Raw genomic sequence first — 21,135 nt, forward strand, 5'->3', positions numbered from 1 at the left:
CAGCTTTTTTTTTTTTTTTTTTTGGAAGGGGCCTCCCCCTGGCGCCCCGGGGGGGGTGGGGTAGCCCCATCTCCGTCCCCTGCCAGCTCCGCCTCCCGGGTTCACGCCATTCTCCTGCCTCAGCCTCCCGAGTGGCTGGGACTACAGGAGCCCGCCACCTCGCCTGGCTAGTTTTTTGTATTTTTTAGGGGAGACGGGGTTTCACTGTGTTCGCCAGGATGGTCTCGATCTCCTGACCTCGTGATCCGCCCGTCTCGGCCTCCCAAAGTGCTGGGATTACAGGCTTGAGCCACCGCGCCCGGCTACCCCAGCTTTCTATTGGATATCTTTATGACTCAGTTTTAGAAACCCATGTTACACTCATGAACAACTGCAAATAGACGCAGGGCCTAAGACAACCACGGCCCTGCATTGCTTGTCTGTCCTGCCGGCTCCTGACCGAGGCCAAACTCTGCTTAGAACACAGAGCAAAGTGCAAACAGGTTGTCTGCTAAGAAGAGAGTGCTGGCCGAGCGGGGTGGCTCATGCCTGTAATCCCAGCACTTTGGGAGGCCAAGGTCAAGAGTTCGAGACCAGCCTGGCCAACTCTACTAAAAACACAAATAAAGTTAGCCAGGCATAGTGGAAGGTGCCTGGAATCCCAGTACTCAGGAGGCTAAGGGAGAAGAGTCGCTTGAACCCAGGAGGCGGAGGTTGCGGTGAGCCGCGATTGTGCCACTGCACTCCAGTCTGGGCGACAGAGCGAAACTCCATCTCAAAAAAAAAAACAAAAAAAGAGTGTAGAAGCCAACCCAGATAGAACAAGAGCCATGCGGGGTCGGGGTCCTCACCTGGCAACTCGGAAGCAGGAATGTTCCGCCGATACTGGTAGGTGAGCTCACGGAAGCTGCGCAGGCCACAGCAGTAACACAGCACGGTGTTCCCCGTGACCCTGTAATCTGGAACAAACACAGCCTCATGCAGACACAGCCAGTTACCCAGCAACGCCACCTTCCGGACAGCAGCACACAGACCTCACAGCAGCGGGAAACGAACGTGCTGACCATAAATGGGGTGAAGACAATGGGCTACACCATCAGAAAACAAGAACAAAGTCAACCTAGACAACAATTTCTTTCCTTTCTTTTTTTTGAGATGGAGTCTCGTTCCGTCGCCCAGGCTGGAGGGCAGTGGCGCGATCTCGGCTCACTGCAAGCTCCGCCTCCCGGGTTCACGCCATTCTCCTGCCTCAGCCTCCCGAGTAGCTGGGACTACAGGCGCCCACCACCACGCCCGGCTAATTTTTTGCATTTTTAGTAGAGACGGGGTTTCACCGTGTTAGCCAGAATAGTCTCCATCTCCTGACCTCGTGATCCAGCCGCCTCAGCCTCCCAAAGTGCTGGGATTATAGGCATGAGCCACCGCACCCAGTCCTACCAATTTATTTTCTTACAGCAAAATAATCCCACATGGATATAATATTTACTTTATTTATTTATTTATTTATTTTTGAGACCACGTCTCGCTCTGTTGCCCAGGCTAGAGTGCAGTGGTGTACTCTCGGCTCACTGCAACCTTCGCCTCCTGGGTTCAACTGATCCTCCTGCCTCAGCTTCCTGAGTAACTGGGACTACAGGCATGCGCCACTGCGCCCAGCTAATGTTTATATTTTTTCAGTAGAGTTGGGGTTTCACCACGTTGGCCAGGCTGGTTTCGACCTCCTGACCTCAGGCGATCTGCCCGCCTCGGCCTCCCAAAATGCTGGGATTACAGGTGTGAGCCACCACACCTGGACCCACGTGGATATAAAATTTAAATATTAAAACTCCCAAAAAATTACTAAGAAGAAAATGAGAAAATTAGTTATTTCTAAGTATGTCTTGAACACCAAATTGCACAGAGGAAGGATTTGTACACTTGACAACAATTCAAACCTCAAAATGAAAATAAATACAACAAAAGTGAGCTACTACTATAGTGGAAACATTTGCAACACAAATCAAAATGTGCTATACCCTTAATTAACAAAGATATCGGCTGGGCGCAGTGGCTCACACCTGTAATCCCAGCACTTTGGGAGGCCAAGGCAGGTGGATCACGAGGTCAGGAGTTCAAGACCAGCCTGACCAACATGGCGAAACACTGTCTCTACTAAAAAAAATTTAAAAAATTAGCCGGGTGTGGTGGTGGGCGCCTGTAATCCCAGCTACTCAGGAGGCTGAGGCAGGAGAATCGTTTGAACCCAGGAAGCGCAGGTGGCAGTGAGCTGAGATCACGCCCCTGCACTCCAGCCTGGGCAACAAGAGCGAAACTCCATCTCAAAAATAAACAAACAAAAAACAACCCGAAAGCATCAGGATCTTTTTTCTTCTCTTCCAGGATGGGTGAAGGTCAGAGTTGTCACTGGGAGAGCAGACAGGCAGGTACAGCCCTGGAAAGTCACACGCACCCTAGAGCAGGAGGCAAGAGAAGAACTCACCAGACAGCAGGAACACTCCCCGCTGGAGAGCCACCAGGCTCTCGGTCAACATGTTTTTCCATGTCAAACCTCTGGTTGCCAGGTAATTCTGTGACGCAAAAAAAAAAAAAAAGAGGAAATTCATTTAGAGGAAGAAACACTGAAATAACGAGATAGAAAACATTTCATAAAAGATCCCTGAAGGTGCGGAAAGCCAAAGCTCAGCCCCTTACAAGTGGCATTTGCAGAGGGCTGCACGTTCACAGCCTGCGGCACGAGAAGTCTTGTCCAAGAGCCTCCTGGAAATCCCAAAAGGAAGGCTCACTCTTGACCTTCCAGTGTAAGACTTATCAGAGGCTCTCAAAAGTTCTGCCAAGACCCTCACAGCCCAGGTGTGAATGAGACACAAAAGCCTGCCACAGTGCACACAGCCCCACAACGAGCCCAGTCTGTTTGACAAGAAAAGCTGAGGACTTGGCATCTGTTTTCCGTGCCCTTTAAACACACACGAGCTGTTGAGCTCCTTCTGTGGGCATCAAAGCAGAGTGTGGGACTGGGCGGGCACCCGCCAGGTGTGTCTGTGGCAAGCGTCAAGGCCCCACCGTGTGTGCTCTCGGCAAGAGGGCAGATGCGCACGTCATACACAGAAACCCTAGAAGCCGAGGTAGCTTCCTAGACGCAGGAAGGCAAATGGCCAGAAGAGAAAGAGACCAGAGAAAAGGCCCTGGTCCCGGGCAGCACTTCCAAGCTCCTCCCGAGAGCTGCGGGAGGCAGCTCCTGTGGGTTCGTGGCAGGAGGCACAAAAAGGAAACACCTATTTTTGGAATGCGGGAAAAACAGATAAATACCAACGGAACGCAGAGAACCAGCTGGCTGCACCAGTGAGAAAACGCAGTTCCCGGCTCCCCAGCCCGCGGCGGGTCCGTACCTTCAGGATGTCTGACTCGTAGCTGTTGTTGTTCAGCACGCCATCCAGACACTTGTCACCCAGGTTGAGCTCTGCCGAGATGAAGGTGCAATGTTACCTGTTTATAAAGACGTCACAGGAAAGCACTGTCTGCCCCACACTGAGGATAAACACATTTCTTTTCATTACAGATTCTAGAAGGAATAAGAAGTTCGGTGATAACACTCGGTTTTAAACAGAGGACAAGCAGAAATGATTTCCATTCCACTCCCTCCTTAAAAAGATCAGCTCTCGAGTCGCCCCAGCACCTGGTCTGGTATCGTGACACCAGAACCCTGCAGCAAGGATTCCGTCCTGGGAGTATTTCCCCTAATCCTTCCATTAAGGCTTGATTTTGAGCCAACACGAATCTGACACACCTCTGCAGATCAGCAGGAAAATGTCACCATCTGACGACATGACCAACCGTGGCCTCACCCCTGTAAACATCAGGCTATGGCCCCCACCATCCCCTGCCCTCAAGTTCACCAAGAGAACATGCAAAGGTCAAAGCCACTGCGGCCTGAAGAGCCGGTATTACCACAGAACGGGGCCAGGCAGCCGAAGCAGCCGGTGCGGGTACAGCCCCAGTACAGATGGCAGAAAGGTTGCAGGCAGACGGCACCTGTGGAGAGAGGACACTCGTTACCCGCACCCAGTGCTGAGGCCTGTCTCTGACACAATTCATCAGCACCAGGCTCAGGAGCTCAACTCGCTTTGGAAACATTGTTCAGGAGGAGTCTCATGGAACTCAGGGCAGGGCCACATCCCAGGACTGTGATGACGAGTTGTAGCCCTGAAAAAAGGCCAGGCTCATGTTTTCTGGTTTTTTATCTTTTAGAGATGGAGTCTCACTCTGTTGCCCAGGCTGGAGCACAGTGGCACAATCAGCTCACTGCGACCTCCACCTCCTGGGCTCAAGGGATCCACTCACCTCAGTCTCCCAAGTAGCTAGGACTATAGGTGCATGCCACCATACCCGGCTAATTTGTTTTTTATTTTTGTAGAGACAGGGTCTCACCATGTTGCCCAGGGTGCTTTCAAACTCTTGGCTTCAAGCGATCCTCCCACCTCAGCCTCTCAAAGTGCTGGTATTAGGGCATGAGGCACTGTACCCGGCCCCAGATCCATATCGTTTCTTACACTGAACACCACATGCTCATCCCAGGGAAACAGTGAGAGCCACGAGAGAAAAAAATCTCACCTCCTCCATCCCCCTAACACAGCTTCGATGGGTTTCCTTCTAGCTCTGAACATGCAACACGCTTGCCCCCAACTGCACATACTTAGGTGGCTTTTTTTATTTTATTTTATTTTGAGACAGAGTCTTGCTCTGTGGCCTAGGCTGGAGTGCAGTGGTGCAATCTCGGCTCACTGCAACCTCTGCCTCCTAGGTTCAAGTGATTCTCCTGCCTCAGCCTCCCCAGTAGCTAGGATTACAGGCGCCCACCACAACTGGCTAATTTTTGCATTTTTAGTAGAAACGAGGTCTCACCGTGTTGGTCAGGCTGGTCTCAAACTCCTGACCTCAGGTGATCCACCTGCCTCGGCCTCCCAAAGTGCTGGGATTACAGGCGTGAGCCCCTGCACCCAGTCTAGGTGGCCTTTTTCTACCTAGGTATTTTTTCATGTCATCACCTTGGTTTTGTAGACGTTATTTATTTTTTGAGACAGAGTCTCCCTCTGTTGCCCAGGCTGGAGTGCAGTGGCACAATCTCGGCTCACTGCAAGCTCCGCCTCCCGGGTTCACGCCATTCTCCTGCCTCAGCCTCCCGAGTAGCTGGGACTACAGGCGCCGCCACCACAACCGGCTAATTTTTTGTATTTTTAGTAGAGATGGGATTTCACCACGTTAGCCAGGATGGTCTTGATCTCCTGACCTCGTGATTCGCCTGCCTCAGCCTCCCAAAGGAAATTATTTTTAATTGTCTGATATTCTATACAATGGAAATCCCTAAAATATAATATTAGTTAAACCCTCGCTAAAATTCTCACAGGGTTGAGTCCTTAAGTCTTCTAACGCCTACGGCCACTTCACAAATGCCTCTGTATACGAAGCATTCTCTATGAAATTAGAGTCAAGAGCTTGGGTTCCTGGGGAAAAGCTGGCCCGAGCTGCCACCTGCTGACCACCATGTGTGTTAGGCACAGGGCGAGCTATTCTCAGCGGCTTCTCACCTGCCCTCCCGCGAGCAGCATCAGCAGTGGCCAATGCCTGCCGTGGACGACCCCTGAGGCAGTGACTGTCCAGGTCACCTCGCCAGGTGTGTCCCAACGCTGCAGGTCAGGCCCCACCCCTGCCAAGCCCAGTCTCAGGGTACAGCCCCCAGAAGTAACCTGTTTGGTTTCCTGAGTGCCCAGAACATTTTAAGTCATTCCAGACAGAACCAGTGCTGTGGCCGTGTGCTGCTCACGCAGGTTTCGGTGCACAGAGCAGCACGGGTGCGTGTGGCAGGAGCCAACTGTGCTGCTCAGCAGCGTATAAGGAGCTCTGACAAATTAGGAAGTCATTTAAAAAAAAGGCAAAGGACATAAACAGACATTTCTGCAGGAATAAATTAAAACAGCCATGAAATAAAGGACAGGCTCCATTTTTAACAGTAAGAACTGTGTGTGTGCATATATATATATATATATATATATGTTTTGTTTTGTTTTGAGACAGGATTTCCCTCTGTCGCCAAGGCTGGAGTACAGTGGCACGATCTCAGCTCACTGCAACCTCCTCCTCTCGGACTCAAGCCATCCTCTGGCCTCAGTCTCCCAAGTAGCTGGGATTACAGGTGTACACCATCATGTCTGGCTAATCTTTGTAATTTTTGTAGAGATGGGGTTTCACCATGTTGCCCAGGCTGGTCTGAAACTCCTGGACACAGAAAATCCATCTACCTTGGCCTCCCAAAGTGCTGGGATTACAGGCGTTAGCCACTGTGCCTGGCCAGAGTTGTATATTAAAGCACCAAAATTCATCTAGGAGGTTTAACAGTGACACATTATAAAGCAACCACAGTGCTGGCAGGAGATAGACACAGATCCAGGCCGAGCCCCTGTTGGATGGAGATGTGGCCTGTGAACGGGCAGTGCAACTAGCTGGTGGGAAAAGATGGATTATTCAATACGGTCACGTGGGGACAACTGATCATACAGATGGAAAAAAAGAAATGGCATCCTTACTTCATGGGGCACCCTAAGGCCAAACACCATTTTGAAACCTGAGCCCCAAAGGACAGAGGGAGCCCGCCTGCGTTCCGTGGCGCGGGCACTCACACTGCTGAGGGGCGACACGTGGGTCCTGCTCGCGCTCCGCTCTCCGGTCGGGCATGGGCTGGAAGCAGCAGGTGCACAGGGCGTGGCTTCCTTGCAGAGGGCACACGTAATCCTGGACTGCTGAAGCACACGCACATTCAGCGGGAGCACGTAGGACACAGGGCAGAAAGACAGCAGGTTAGAGACGCCGCCCGGAAGCACAGTGAGGAGGTGCACCTGAGACAGCCGGGGAAGACATAGACCCACCCTGCTAAACCACCAGGGACCTTCTGCCACCCAAACTCGGGGAATCCAAACAGATTAACAATCATGACTGGTTTAGCGACTGGAGCAAGATTTCAAAGATCTGTTGAAGATTTTTTCTTTTTTTTTTTTTTAGACAGAGTCTTGCTCTATCACTCAGGCTGGAGTACAGTGGCGTGATCTCGGCTCACTGCAAGCTCCACCTCCCAGGTTCACGCCATTCTTCTGCCTCAGCCTCCCGAGTACCTGGGACTACAGGCGCCCGCCACCACGCCCGGCCAATTTTCTGTATTTTTAGTAGAGACGGGTTTCACCGTGTTAGCCAGGATGGTCTCGTTCTCCTGACCTCGTGACCCGCCTGCCTCGGCCTCCCAAAGTGCTGGGATTACAGGTGTGAGCCACCGCGCCCGGCCGATCTGTTGAAGGATTTCTACTATTTCCTATAAAGGGAGGATAGCCCCATAGAACCTATGATATAGAATAAAACAAGTTTTGTGTTCAGTGTCCGCTCAGGTGAGAGAACAGCCATCTCTCAAATCAACAAAGGACAGGCTAGTTGCACAAGCCCAACTGATGCGGCAGCAGAAGTCTGCGCCCACCTGGCCAAGTTCCCTGGACACTCACCACCCACACAGGAAAGACCCTGCGAGGTCGACAGGCTGGCCATAAAGACAGCAATTTCACCACCCAGGTTCACCGAGCGCCCACTGAGGGATCCAGGACCCCAGAGGGAGGCGCTGGTCCCACCATGCAAAGGAAGGAGTCTGTCCAGCGACCCAAATGGAGCTGCTGAGTGGCGGAGGCAAACCCAGGCTGGTGGACAGGCGTCCAGGTAGACACTGCTTTGTCTGTTCTGTCCACGGGTTCTACAAGAAGCCACTGAGAACACAGCACAAGGATGTGGCTCTGCATCCATCCCAGGCCAGTGGCCTCGTGATGTGCTCAGCCCTGACCCGTGGCCAGGAAGCCAGGACCCCGAGGGCCACCTTCCCATTCTATGAGTCTGGAGTGAGCAGGGCGGAGAAGTGCAGCCTCCACACCCCCTGTCCAGCTTTCCTCTGCTTTCCTGGATGGCACCTGACACCCCTTGCAGGAAACAGGCACCTGACGGGAAAACATTTCGCATTAAGCCAACTCTGGAGACATCGCCACTGCTGAGGAGAAGCCCGCCTCTTACTTGAGGGACAGATACACGATCATCACTTTGGGTCTGGCAAACCCACTGGGAGATGTGAGCTGCCCTGAGGCAGCGGCTGGGGAGGAGCCAAGTATTAAGGTCAGGGTTGTTAATTCCCAGGAGTGTTCAGGAGTGGCTACGAATCAACAGTTACTTATCTGATTTCCCAACCCAAAATCAGTCACAAAAAGCAACGAACTGTGAGTGCAGGGAGACCGCTGAGGCCAGGGTCCAAAGGGGGCAAGGGGTGCAGAGAGGAGGTGGGCAGAGTGTGGCCACGTGCACGTCAGCACCGGGCACAGCCACAAAGTGACTCGCGGGAAGGCTGAGGCCTAAGGGTGGCGTGGCTCACCTGTCGTGAGGCTGACGGACGTGGAGGGTACATCCCCCAGGGCCTGCGGGGCTCCTGGCTCACCCTCGGGTGCTGGGCAGTGGGGAGGCTGCGCCACCTGCCTTCTGTACTCAGGACACTGCCGGCACACAACGTACGGCTGGCTGCAAGGAAGCACAGGGCCGAGCTGTGTGCAGGCCCCCAGCCTCTCTCAGGCAGGGGCGGTGCAACGCGGGTCCACAGCTGTCACAGCTCAGCTCCACCCTCGCTCAGCTGCTTGGTGTGAGGGGAAAGGCCAGGCCCCCTTCCTGCCCAGCACCGCAGTGTTAGAGGAGAGGGACCAGAACAGGAGTCACAGGGCAAGGATGCGCCGCTCCACAACCCCAGCTCAGCCCCCACGCTTTGGAGCGCCATCCCCGGGGCCACTCGGTCCCCACTGATGTGTGCTCCCAGGAGACGACGCCAGCGCAGGGCAAAGGCCAGCATGTGTGAACACACCTCGTGCTCCTCAGGACGCCACCTACCCTCCCGTTAAAAGTAGAGCACGGTGGACAAAGTACTGGAAGTCACACCAGGAGCCTGCAAGGCCCCGAATCACTTGTCTTTTCTACACTTCCCTTGTACGTCCACAAACGAGCAGACAAAAATGTAAACTGTAAAAAAAGAACCTGTCGGAAAAAATACACGGGGCTCTCCTCTCCATCTGAAAGGCTTTTCTGCGCCTGACACCAAGGCCAGGGGCCAGTAAGGCCAGCGGGTAAGACCTGACCAGATTAAAAAACAAAGCACGGTGAAAAGACACGTATTTTTTCATAAGGAAAAAATGTAAATGAATATGAGATTACCTATTTCTCCTACTAAAATAGCAAAAAGAGCCCCTCAGGGAGACCTTGTAGAGTGCATTAGCCGCGCCCTTTCCCATTGGTGTGGGGATAACAAACTTATCAAACGTCTGTCCAGGCCCAATTCCAGTCACACTCTGTGACTCGACCGCTTCACGTCTAAATGTTGACGTCACTGCACGTGTGCACAAACACGAACGTAAGAAATGCACAGCAAGCGCTTCCCAGTTCAAATGCTGGGGACATTACCGAGCTGTATGTGCAGCCGAATCCCAGCTTCATAAAAACATTTGTTTCTCACGCCTGTAATCCCAGCACTTTGGGAGGTCGAGGTGGGCAGATCACGAGGTCAGGAGATCAAGGCCATCCTGGCCAACGTGGTGAAACCTTGTCTCTACTAAAAATAAAAAAAAATTAGTTGGGTGTGGTGGCGGGCGCCTGTTGTCCCAGCTACTCAAGAGGCTGAGGCAGGAGAATCACTTGAATCCAGGAGGCAGAGGTTGCAGTGAGCCGACATCGCGCGACTACACTCCAGCCTGGCGACAGAGCGAGACTCCGTCTCAAAAATAAATAAATAAATAAATAAATAAATAAATAAATAAATAAATAAATAAATAAAATTCATGCTATTGCACTTCAGCCTGGTCAAGAAGAGCGAAACTCCGTCTCAAAAAAAAAAAACCTATTAGTATATTACATTTCATTTTGTTAACGATTAGGACGCATGTACGAATAGCTGGGAAGATGCAGCAAAATCTTAATGCTAAAGTGGTTTTTGTTCCCTTCTTTTTGCTTAACAGTCACATGTTAAACTTGGCAAAAGCAAACAAAGAGAAGTTTTGGGTTTTTTATGTGTTCATTGTCTTTTTAAATATCATGGCCTTGACCCAACATTCAGACCCTGGACTTGTGCACTAGGAAACATCAGACCCTGGACTTGTGCACTAGGAAACATCAACATGGTAGCCGATAAACAAGGTCTCTGAGGCCGGGACTGTCTGGTCCAGGTGACGGTGCCTCTTCCGTAATAACATCCTGACAAATGATAAACGTTGCAATTTATACTGCAGGACTTTACAGTCACTAGATCAGCTACCAAGAATACATATGCTTATGTGGGAAAAAATAACATATGGAATGAAGTCCCCTGTCACAGCCAGAGATGCCAGACCATGACCAGTCGAAGCCAAGGGAAGGGTGTCGGCCAAGGGTGCAGATGTCCCGGCAGCCGCCTGCGGCTGGCGCTCTGCTGGCTACCCAACCACTCCCGTAAGTGTTCACCCGGTCCCTGCCACGCCCTCTCAGGGGAGGTGCTAATTCTATCCAATACCAGAAAACAAGCTGAAGCCATTTAAGACCTTGGCTGCTCAGGGGCAGAACCAGAACTCAGGACCCACGCTGTCCACCCGGTGGTGAGCTCTCGGTCCTGGTTCCGATGCTCCTCCAGCTCCCACGCTCTGCTGTGAGCCAGGGGCATGATTTACCTAATGTCTGAGGACTCACTGTCAACATCTGACAGCTCCAGCAGGTCCTCTGAACTCCCTTCTTCATCAGAAAAAGACCGCCTGACTTTGGGCTGCAGCATGTCTTGAGTGATTTTATTCCTGGCATCCATACTTTGCACATCTTCTTCACTGCGACTCTTGTCTAGAATTGAAAGAACACAGCACCATTGGCCAGCAGTGAGACATGACAGGCAGACACAGCTCACACTGCTGGGAGCTTGTGTGCACAGTGCTGTGGAAGAGGGGTCTGGGTGGACTGCCCTCACCTGCCTGGGTGCTGGTGGATGGACCGCCCTCACTTGCCTGGGTGCTGGTGGGCGGACTGCCCTCATTTCCCTGGGTGCTGTTGGGTGGACCGCCCTCACGTGCCTGGGTGCTGGTGAGTGGACCGCCCTCACGTGCCTGGGTGCTGGTGGGCGGACTGCCCTCATTTCCCTGGGTGCTGGTGGGTAGACCGCCCTCACTTGCCTGGATGCTTGGTTGGGTGCCGGTGGGTAGACCACCCTCATTTCCCTGGGTGCTAGTGGGTGGACCGCCCGCACTTGCCTGGGTGCTGGGTGAGGTATGCTTCCACGAGGTTGTTGAGGATGTGGTTTTTACAGATACGCTCCACAGGACAGCGGCAGGTGGGGCACAGGGACGAGCGCTCCATCCAGCCCGAGTAGCAAGCCGCGCAGAACGTGTGCATGCAGGGCTGCAAACTGAAAGCGAGAGGAGCAGTGTCCAGACAGTCCTACAGACGCAACCACCACCCTCGACCAAGGTCCACAGCAGCCCCACCACGGAAGGACCTACAGAAGCCCAGCCATCGTTCAACCTAAAAACCCTTTGACTCAGTCTTCGTTAACGTAAAGAAATCACAGGCCACATGGCCTCTGTGTTTTCAGGAGGGACAGAGGTGAGATTATGACTTCAGGAACACAAACAACGAGACACCAAGTGTTTCTGGAACAGAAGCTGGAAGGTTCTCACTCTTGAGTTTCCACAGAAAAGGAGGCCCTTCCTCAGCTGCCCCTGCATTCATTCCATGCTGAATACACCTTCCCAGCTAAGGAACATTTAAAATGTGCATAGTTCCTTTCACCTGTCTGCAGAGTTCACTGGGTCACACACGACCCACACACCCAAAACTTGTGGGGTCTACAGCCTCCAGCTCAGGGTTCCAGGTTTCCTCCTTGTTGGCACCACAACTAAAATGAAAGTGGTGGGCATGCACGGTGGCCCACGTCTGTAATCCCAACACTTTGGGAGGCCAAGGCGGGCAGAATATCTTGAGTTCAGGAGTTCGAAAACAGCCTGGCTAACATGGTGAAACCCCCGTCTGTACTAAAAATACAAAAAAATTAGCCAGGCATGGTGGCGCACGCGTGTAATACCAGCTACTTGAGAGGCTGAGGCAGGAGAATCACTTGAACTCGGGAGGTGGAGATTGCAGTGAGCTGAGATCATGCCACTGCACTCCAGGCTGGGCGACACAGTGAGACTCCAACTCCAAAACAAAAACAAAAACAAAAAACCAGCCTAGGCTACATAGTGAAACCCTGCCTCTACAAAAATACAAAAATCAGCAGGGTGGCAGGGAGCAGTGGCTCATGCCTATAATTCCAGCACTTTGGGAGGCAAAGGTGGGCAGATTGCCTAAAGTCAGGAGTTCAAGACCAGCCTGGCCAACATGGTGAAACCCTGCTCTACTAAAAAATACAAAAAATACAAAAAAAATTAGCCTGGTGGCACACGCCTGCAGTCCCAGCTGCTCAGGAGGCTGAGGCAGAAGAATCATCTGAACCTGGGAATCTGAGGTTGCAGTGAACCAAGATCGTGCCACTGCACTTCAGCCTGGTGACAGAGCGAGACTCCATCTAAAAAAAAAAAGGAATAAAAAATAAATACATAAATAACAATAAAATCAGAACATTAAAAAAAAAGTCAGCCGGGCACAGTGATGTGCACCTGTAGTCCCAGCTACTGAGGAGGCTGAGGTGGGAGAACCACTCGAGCCTGGTAGGGAGAGGTTGCAGTGGGCTGAGATAGCGCCCACTCTTACCTGGGTGACAGAGCCAGACCTTGTCTAAAAAAGAAAAAGAAAATGGTAACCTCAGCAGATGCCAGGCCAAACAGGACCTGGAGGCTTGTTTCATGCCCAGCCCCACCCCACACTGGACGAGGAACCTGCAGTGCCATGTTCCATGAGCCAAGGGTGAATGCAGTCGCACCTCACGCAGTCGTGTAGCAGGTCCTGGCAGATGATGCATGTCAGCGTCTCCTCCATCTTGTCTGGCTTCCCAGTCGCTGCTCTGACGTCCTCCTGGACGGTTTGGGCGTTTCTACGCGGTTGTGCGACCAACTGCAGGTTCAGGTCAAGGTCCCCATCTATAAGAGAAAGGGATGTGTTCTGACTGTAGTAATCAAGGAGGAAATACATGCAGTCTTTTTTTTTTTTTTTTTTTGAAAACAGAGTCTTGCTCTGTTGCCCAGGTTAGAGTGCAGTGGCGCGATCCTGGCTCACTACAAGCTCCGCCTCCCAGGTTCACGCCGTTCTCCTGCCACAGCCTCCCAAGTAGCCGGGACTACAGGTGCCTGCCACCACGCCCGGCTAATTTTTTGCATTTTTAGTAGAGACGGGGTTTCACCGTGTTAGCCAGGATGGTCTCGATCTCCTGACCTCGTGATCCACCCGCCTTGGCCTCCCAAAGTGCTGGGATTACAGGCATGAGCCACCGCGCCCGGCACATGCAGTCTTTTGAGCTGACAAACATCTTCACCTGTAGAAGGAGAAAACCTCCAGGCCACAGATGTTCAGAACCAAAAGCAGAAAACACAGGGGACTTGGCTTATCTTTGTATTTCTAAAGTGCATCTTTGGCTGGGCGAGGTGGCTCACGCCTGTAATCCCAGCACCTTGAGAGGCCGAGGCAGATGGATCAACTTGAGGTTAGCAGTCTGACACCAGCCTGGCTGACACAGGGAAAACCCCGTCTCTACTGAAAATACAAAAATTAGCCGGAAATCGCTTGAACCTGGGAGGCAGAGGTTGCAGTGAGCCAAGATTGTGCCACTGCAATCCAGCTTGGGCAACAGAGTGAGACACTGTCTCAAAAAAATAATAAATAAATAAATAAATAAATAAATAGGGTATTTTGCAGAAGGTCCAAAATAAATCTCATATTCCAATAGGTTTAAGTTTTGTTTTAGAGACATGGTTAATAACATTAAAAAAGACATTCAGGATGTGAGTTAGTGTTGAAGGCCAGCTGTCAGTGTGTATGATGTCACTTTGTTTAAACACAAACTGGGACTCGTTTGTGTCACAGAGGAAAAGGCTGAAAACAGACTGAAGATGTCAACAGTAGCTCATATTTTTTTCTTCTGGTGTGTTTTTTTGTCTTCTTTTTTTTTGAGATGGAGTCTCAAAACTGTGTTGTTGATTTCTTTACTTGAAACAAGCATACGAACAGTTTTGTGTGGTTTAATTGCTTAGCAGTTCCAATGTCATTGGAGTTGAGAAGAAGATAACATCTTGAGTTTTCTTTAACATTTTTTTTTTGAAGACAGTCTCTCACTGTCACGCAGCTGGAGTGCAGTGGCGCGATCTCAGCTCACTTCAAGCTCCACCTCCCAGGTTCACACCATTCTCCTGCCTCAGCCTCCCGAGTAGCTGGGAGTACAGGCGCCCGCCGCCACGCCCGGCTAATTTTTTATATTTTAGTAGAGATGGGGGTTTCACTGTGTTAGCCAGGATGGTCTCGATCTCCCGACCTCGTGATCTGCCTGCCTCAGCCTCCCAAAGTGTTGGGGTAACAGACATGAGCCACCGCGCCTGACCCTCTTTGGGTGTGTTTTTATTTTTCTATAATGCTGAGATGTTGGTAATCATCAATTAATTCTTATTTTTAATTAAATAAACTGCACACAATTTAAAAAGCCAAATATTTACAAGAAGCCAGATGCAGTGGCTCGCGCCTGTAATCCCAGCACTTTGGGAGGCTGAGGCGGGGAGATCACTCGAGCCCAGGAGTTCAAGACCAGCCTGGGCAATATAATGAAACCCCATCTCTACAAAAAATACAAAAAAAAATTAGCCAGGTATGGTAGCACGCACCTGCAGTCCCAGCAACTCGGAAGGCTGAGGTGGGAGGACTGTCTGAGCCCAGGAGGCGGAGGCTGCAGTGAGCCAAGATTGAGCCACTGCGCTCTGGCCTGGGTGACAAAGCAAGATCCTGTCTTTTAAAAAAATGTATAGATAATATATTTACAAGAAAACAAAGGCAGTCACCTTCTGCCTCCGCCGCTCCTCACCTGATTTCCCTCCTTGGAGGAAAACTACTTTCATGTCTTCGAGCTGTTTCTTCTGGTATTTACCTCTGTGTTTCTAAGTTATCATGGTACATGTTGATTTATCAATTTCAGACATCATCCCTGACATCTATTAACATAAAGCAAAACTCTGAACTGAGACCCCCCCCGCCAACATTATGTTAACACAACTATTAGTTCATGATATTGTATTTGTATTATGCTTATGCAAGTATTCACTACTGAGCCAAGTAGTGTACTAGATTGTTGTAGGACTTACACAATTTTTCATGTTTGCTAGAATTAAAATTTCCTCACTCCTGTGCTTATTTTTCCTATGTAACTGTTGCTGATTCTTTCCACACCTTCCCCATACCGATCAACTCCACGTGTCAGATAACCTGTGAATGTGAAGATTTAAGCTACATTTTTAGAAATCATTGTCCTACCAGGACAGAGGGCTTTCTTTTTTGATTTTTATTTATTTATTTATTTATTTTGAGACAGAGTTTTGCTCGTTGCCCTGGCTGCAGAGCAATGGCACAGTCTTGGCTCACCGCAACCTCCACCTGCTGGGTTCAAGCAATTCTCCTGCCTCAGCCTTCCAAGTAGCTGGGATTACAGGCATGAGCTGCCACACCCAGCTAATTTTTGCATTTTTAGCAGAGACGGGGTTTCACCATGTTGGCCAGGCTGGTCTAGAACTCCTGACCTCAGGTGATCTGCCCGCCTTGGCCTCCCAAAGTGCTGGGATTACAGGCATGAGCCATAACATCTGGCTTGATTTTTATTTTTAGAGACCAAGTCTTGCTCTGTCACCCAGGCTGGTCTCGATCACCTGACCTCAAGTGATTCTCCTGCCTTGGTCTCCCAGTGTTAGGATTACAGGTATGAACTACTCTACCTGGCCAGGAAGGAGGACTTAGAGATTAATTCTGCAATTCAGAACGGGCTATTTCCAGACGAAGAGAATAGCCTGTAGTAAACCACAGTGCTATCGGGATTATGCAAACCACAAAAAACAGGACCAGGCTTTCTGAATGAAAATGCCAGAGGTGTTCACAGGCATCAACCTGAGGCAGGGTCCACATGCCCCTGCAGGAAGCAACGCCCCACAGCACAGAGCATGGCAGTGGCCCCTGCATGCGCCGGGAGCTCATGATAGGGTAGAGGACACACACAACCAGATACTAACCTCCTTTCATTTTCTTCTTCATGGGCTCCAAATCCTCCTGATCCTGGGGTTCCAATGACGAAAAGGATGCAGGCTTTCTGTCTGGGAGAGCTGAGGCAAAGCTGGAGACTTTATCACTTGCCACAGAGGGACCACATCCTTTAGGGGAGATGCCACCACCCCCAGACTCTGTGAGAGGAATCAAACAAGACATGTGCTGATCCACCCAGCTCAGGAGAGAACCACGACTGTAGGGTGTCACTGACTGGAACCCAGTGCAGCTGGCAACCTAAGATGTCATAGTTCAGGAATGACAAGTGGCTTACCAGGAGTGTGTGCTCACTCAACTCACATCTTCACTGTATTTGTGCCCATCTCTGTGTAGGGTGGAGCTGGGGACAAGAAGTGCATTCGTAGAGAAACAAATGCAGAAATGTCTTTGACCAGGCTTAGCCCTCGGGCGACAAGTCTAACCCAGGGCAAATCCACGTATTTGTGGTCATATGATGCACACCGTGTCATAAACTGTGTTAAAATAGAGGTTTGGGGCCGGGTGCGGTGGCTCAAGCCTGTAATCCCAACACTTTGGGAGGCCGAGGCGGGCGGATCACAAGGTCAGGAGATCGAGACCATCCTGGCTAACACAGTGAAACCCCGTCTCTACTAAAAATACAAAAAAAAAACTAGCCGGGCGAGGTGGCGGGCACCTGTAGTCCCAGCTACTCGGGAGGCTGTGCCAGGAGAATGGCGTGAACCCGGGAGGCGGAGCTTGCAGTGAGCTGAGATCCGGCCACTATACTCCAGCTTGGGCGACAGAGCGAGACTCCGTCTCAAAAAAAAAAAAAAATAGAGGTTTGGGCCGGGTGTGGTGGCTCACACTTGTAATCCCAGCACTTTGGGAGGCTGAAGCAAGTGGATCACCTGAGGTCAGGTCGAGACCAGTCTGGCCAACATGGTGAAACCCCATCTCTACTAAAAATATAAAAAATTAGCCAGGCATGGTGGCATGCATCTGTAATCCCAGCTACTCAAGAGGCTAAGGCAGGAGAATTGCTTGAACCCGGGAGGCACAGGCTGCAGTGAGCTGAGATTGTGCCACCGCACTCCAGTCTAAGCAACAAGAGTGAAACTCCTTCTGGGGAAAAAAATAAAAAATAAAAAATAGAGGTCAGAGGCCGGGCATGGGGCTCACGCCTGTAATCCCAATACTTTGGGAGGCCAAGGTGGGAGGATCACTTGATCCTAGGAGTTTGAGACCAGCCTGGGCAACAAAGCAAGACCCCATCTCTACAAAAAATACAAAAAAGAAAAAATTAACTAGGCATGACAGTACGAGCCTATGGTCCCAGCTACTCAGGAGGCTGAGGTGGGAGGATCAGTTGAGCCCAGGAGGTCAAGGTTACAGTGAGCTATGATCACGCCACTCTCCCAACCTGGGCAACAGAGTGAGACTTCTTTTTTTTTTTTTTTTAGATGGAGTCTTGCTCTGTCGCCCAGGCTAGAGTGCAGTGGTGCAATCTTGGCTCACTGCAACCTCTGCCTCCTGGGTTCATGCCATTCTCCTGCCTCAGCCTCTCGAGTAGCTGGGACTACAGGCGCCCGCCACCATGCCCAGCTAATTTGTTGTATTTTTTTTTTTTTTTTGAGACGGAGTCTCACTCTGTCGCCCGGGCTGGAGTGCAGTGGCCGGATCTCAGCTCACTGCAAGCTCTGCCTCTCGGGTTTACGCCATTCTTCTGCCTCCGCCTCCCGAGTAGCTGGAACTACAGGCGCCCGCCACCTCGCCCGGCTAGATTTTTGTATTTTTTTAGTAGAGACGGGGTTTCACCATGTTAGCCAGGATGGTCTCGATCTCCTCACCTCGTGATCCGCCCATCTCGGCCTCCCAAAGTGCTGGGATTACAGGCTTGAGCCACCGCGCCCAGCCTTGTTGTATTTTTAATAGAGACGGGGTTTCACCATGTTACGCAGGATGGTCTCGATCTCATTACCTCATGATCCGCCCGCCTCAGCCTCCCAAAGTGCTGGGATTACAGGCGTGAGCCACCGCACCCGGCCAAAACTGGTTTTAAATAACATCCTCTTCTTGATGAACTCTGAAAACATCATGCTAAGTGAAAGAGCCAGTCACGGTTGGGTGCAGTGGCTCAAGCCTGTAATCCCAGCACTTTGGAAGGCCGAGGTGGGTGGATCACGAGGTCAGGAGATCAAGACCATCCTGGCTAACACAGTGAAACCCCGTCTCTACTAAAATACAAAAAATTAGCCGGGCGTGGTGGCGGGCGCCTGTAGTCCCAGCTACTTGGGAGGCTGAGGCAGGAGAATGGTGTGAACCCAGGAGGCGGAGCTTGCAGTGAGCCGAGATCGCAGCACTGCACTCCAGCCTGGGAGACAGAGCGAGACTCCGTCTCAGCAACAGAAAAAAGAGCCCAGTCACAATAGACCACGCATGATTCCATGTCTGTGAAGTGTCTAGAACAGAAAAATCCAGAGGTCAAAAGCACACACAGCTGCCAGGGGCCAAGGGGAAGGGGACATGCGGAGTGACTGCTGATGGGGCCGAGGCGAAGGGGACATGCGGAGTGACTGCTGATGGGGCCGAGGCGAAGGGGACATGCGGAGTGACTGCTGATGGGCACCGGTTTCCTTTTGGTGTCAACGAGTGGTGCCGGTCCCACAACCTTGTGATGCCCTAAAATCCACTGAAATGTGCGCTTCAGCTGGATGACTTTTATGGTATGTGAATTATAATCTCAGTGAAACTGTAAAATACACCATGGTACTAGAGTCCCTGATCTTCACTTCTCTTGGGAAGTAAAGGGAACAACACAGTCAATACTGACTCCTACAGAAATCTTACTACTGAGAACCTCATGCCAGTCCTCAGTCGCTTACCTGTCTCTGTAACAACACAGGCAAAGAGTAGTGAACAAAAACTATGCAATCAGCACCAAGACCTCATGAGATGTGACCTCACCGCAACTGGAGGAATGCTCTCGCCCTGCAGGAGGAGGCTCCGTGGAAGAGGCCAAGGCTGTGGGGAAGAGGTCTGAGGTCGACGTCGATGGCTGTGGTTCCTCAAAGCACACCTGAGCGGCGGGCGACAACGGAGGGACCCGGGGATCGGCCCCTGGCCCTGCACCTACACCTGAGGCATCTTTGGTCCCATGGAACACATTTTCCTTGTTAGCTTCTGTAACCCAAAAGGAGCAGAAGGAGCTCACATCCAGGGCTCAGGGAGACACTCTAGGGATCAAAACGCTCTTAAGAATGCAACAGCCCCAAGGCCGGGCACGGTGGCTCCGGCCTGTAATCCCAGCACTTTGGGAAGCCAAGGCAGATGGATCACCTGAGGTCAGGAGTTCGAGACCAGCCTGACCAACATGGTGAAAACCCATCTCTACCAAAAATACAAATAACTAGCCAGGTGTGGTGGTGCAACCTGTAATCCCAGCTACTCGGGAGGTTGAGGCAGGAGAATCTCTTGAACCCGGCAGGTGGAGGTTGCAGTGAGCCAAGATTGCACCACTGCACTCCAGCCTGGGCAAAAAGAGCAAAACTTCATCTCAAAAAGAAATGGGAGGCTGAGGCAGGGGAATCGCTGAACCCAGAAGGCGGAGGTTGCAGTGAACTGAGATCGCACCACTGCACTCCAGCCTGGTGACAGAGCGAGATTCCATCTCAAAAAAAAGGAATGCTACAGCCCCAAATATGCATCCGCTTCTTTGCTATAATCTTACTTACCAAAGGATTCTTGTGTCATGCCTTGCTTTTCATTTAAAGATTCATAGAGGTATGCCACGTCTAAAAGAAAATTAATCAAATCAGAAAAGTGATGGCCCCTGTGCAAATTGAGAACTCATTTTTCTCTTCTGTTCTCCAGTCCATTTGTTTTGTTGATTATTTTGACTCATCAGCTAATAACAAATTCATCAGTTCAAGAGTTTTAAAAGAAGTAATCTAAAACATCTTTACCAACTCAAAAGAAATAAGCCTTGGGGAAAAATGGCCGCAGGAGGCAGAAGGTGAAGAATCTATGACTCACTTATAATTTCAAACTACACAAAGGAGCAGATACAAGAGCCTTCTGTGTGACAAGTGGCTGGTTAAGTTTATACTAAAGATGCCTAAGACATATTTGCCCCATTCTTCCTCACTACTGTGGTCTTTAGGAATTTCAGGGGTGGCCAGGTGCGGTGGCTCTTGTCTGTAATCCCAGCACTTTGGGAGGCCAAGGCAGGCAGATCACCTGAGGTCAGGAGTTCGAGACCAGCCTGGCCAACATGGCGAAACCCTGTCTCTACTAAAAATACAAAAATTAGCCAGGTGTGGTGGCATGTACCTGTAATCTCAGCTACCTGGGAGGCTGAGGCAGGAGAATCGCTTGAACCCAGGAGGCGGAGGCTGCAGTGAGCCAAGATCACGCCGCTGCACTACAGCCTGGGCAACAGAGCAGAGTGAGACTCTGTCTCAAAAAAAAAAATTAAATAAGTATTGGCCGGGTGTGGTGGCTCACGCCTGTAATCCCAGCACTTTGGGAGGCTGAGGTGGGTGGATCACCTGAGGTCAGGAGTTTGAGACCAGCCTGTCCAGCAGGGCAAAACCCCATCTCTACTAAAAATACAAAAATGGGGCCAGGCGCAGTGGCTCAAGCCTGTAATCCCAGCACTTTGGGAGGCCGAGACGGGTGGATCACGAGGTCAGGAGATCGAGACCATCCTGGCTAACTCAGTGAAACCCCGTCTCTACTAAAAAATACAAAAAACTAGCCAGGCGAGGTGGCGGGCGCCTGTAGTCCCAGCTACTCGAGAGGCTGAGGCAGGAGAATGGCGTAAACCCGGGAGGCGGAGCTTGCAGTGAGCTGAGATCTGGCCACTGCACTCCAGCCTGGGTGACAGAGCGAGACTCCGTCTCAAAAAAA

The 21,135-nt window shown here is 51.1% G+C and overlaps 1 protein-coding gene across 8 annotated transcripts in view; it reads right to left on the bottom strand.

Annotated features, from left to right (window-relative positions):
- Positions 1-21,135, bottom strand: part of CHFR (checkpoint with forkhead and ring finger domains) — a 38,743-nt gene that overhangs the window by 5,927 nt on the left and 11,681 nt on the right. For 5 of the 8 annotated variants that reach the window (XM_017895640.1, XM_017895644.1, XM_017895638.1 and 2 more), the window contains exons 4-15: positions 19,959-20,018; positions 19,192-19,407; positions 16,236-16,403; positions 12,962-13,118; positions 11,295-11,449; positions 10,728-10,890; positions 8,423-8,565; positions 6,651-6,770; positions 3,925-4,008; positions 3,366-3,436; positions 2,459-2,546; positions 831-938 (exon numbers count right to left, since the gene is read on the bottom strand). In XM_017895640.1, the coding sequence (XP_017751129.1) occupies positions 831-938; positions 2,459-2,546; positions 3,366-3,436; positions 3,925-4,008; positions 6,651-6,770; positions 8,423-8,565; positions 10,728-10,890; positions 11,295-11,449; positions 12,962-13,118; positions 16,236-16,403; positions 19,192-19,407; positions 19,959-20,018 (1,533 nt within the window). The remainder of the gene's footprint in view (positions 1-830; positions 939-2,458; positions 2,547-3,365; positions 3,437-3,924; positions 4,009-6,650; positions 6,771-8,422; positions 8,566-10,727; positions 10,891-11,294; positions 11,450-12,961; positions 13,119-16,235; positions 16,404-19,191; positions 19,408-19,958; positions 20,019-21,135) is intronic. The other 3 variants (XM_017895641.1, XM_017895639.1, XM_017895645.1) reach the window with 2 other exon arrangements.

The sequence above is a fragment of the Rhinopithecus bieti genome, unplaced genomic scaffold, assembly GCF_001698545.2.
Source record: "Rhinopithecus bieti isolate Rb0 unplaced genomic scaffold, ASM169854v2 scaffold_27038, whole genome shotgun sequence".
In the NCBI taxonomy this organism is placed as follows: Eukaryota; Metazoa; Chordata; class Mammalia; order Primates; family Cercopithecidae; genus Rhinopithecus; species Rhinopithecus bieti.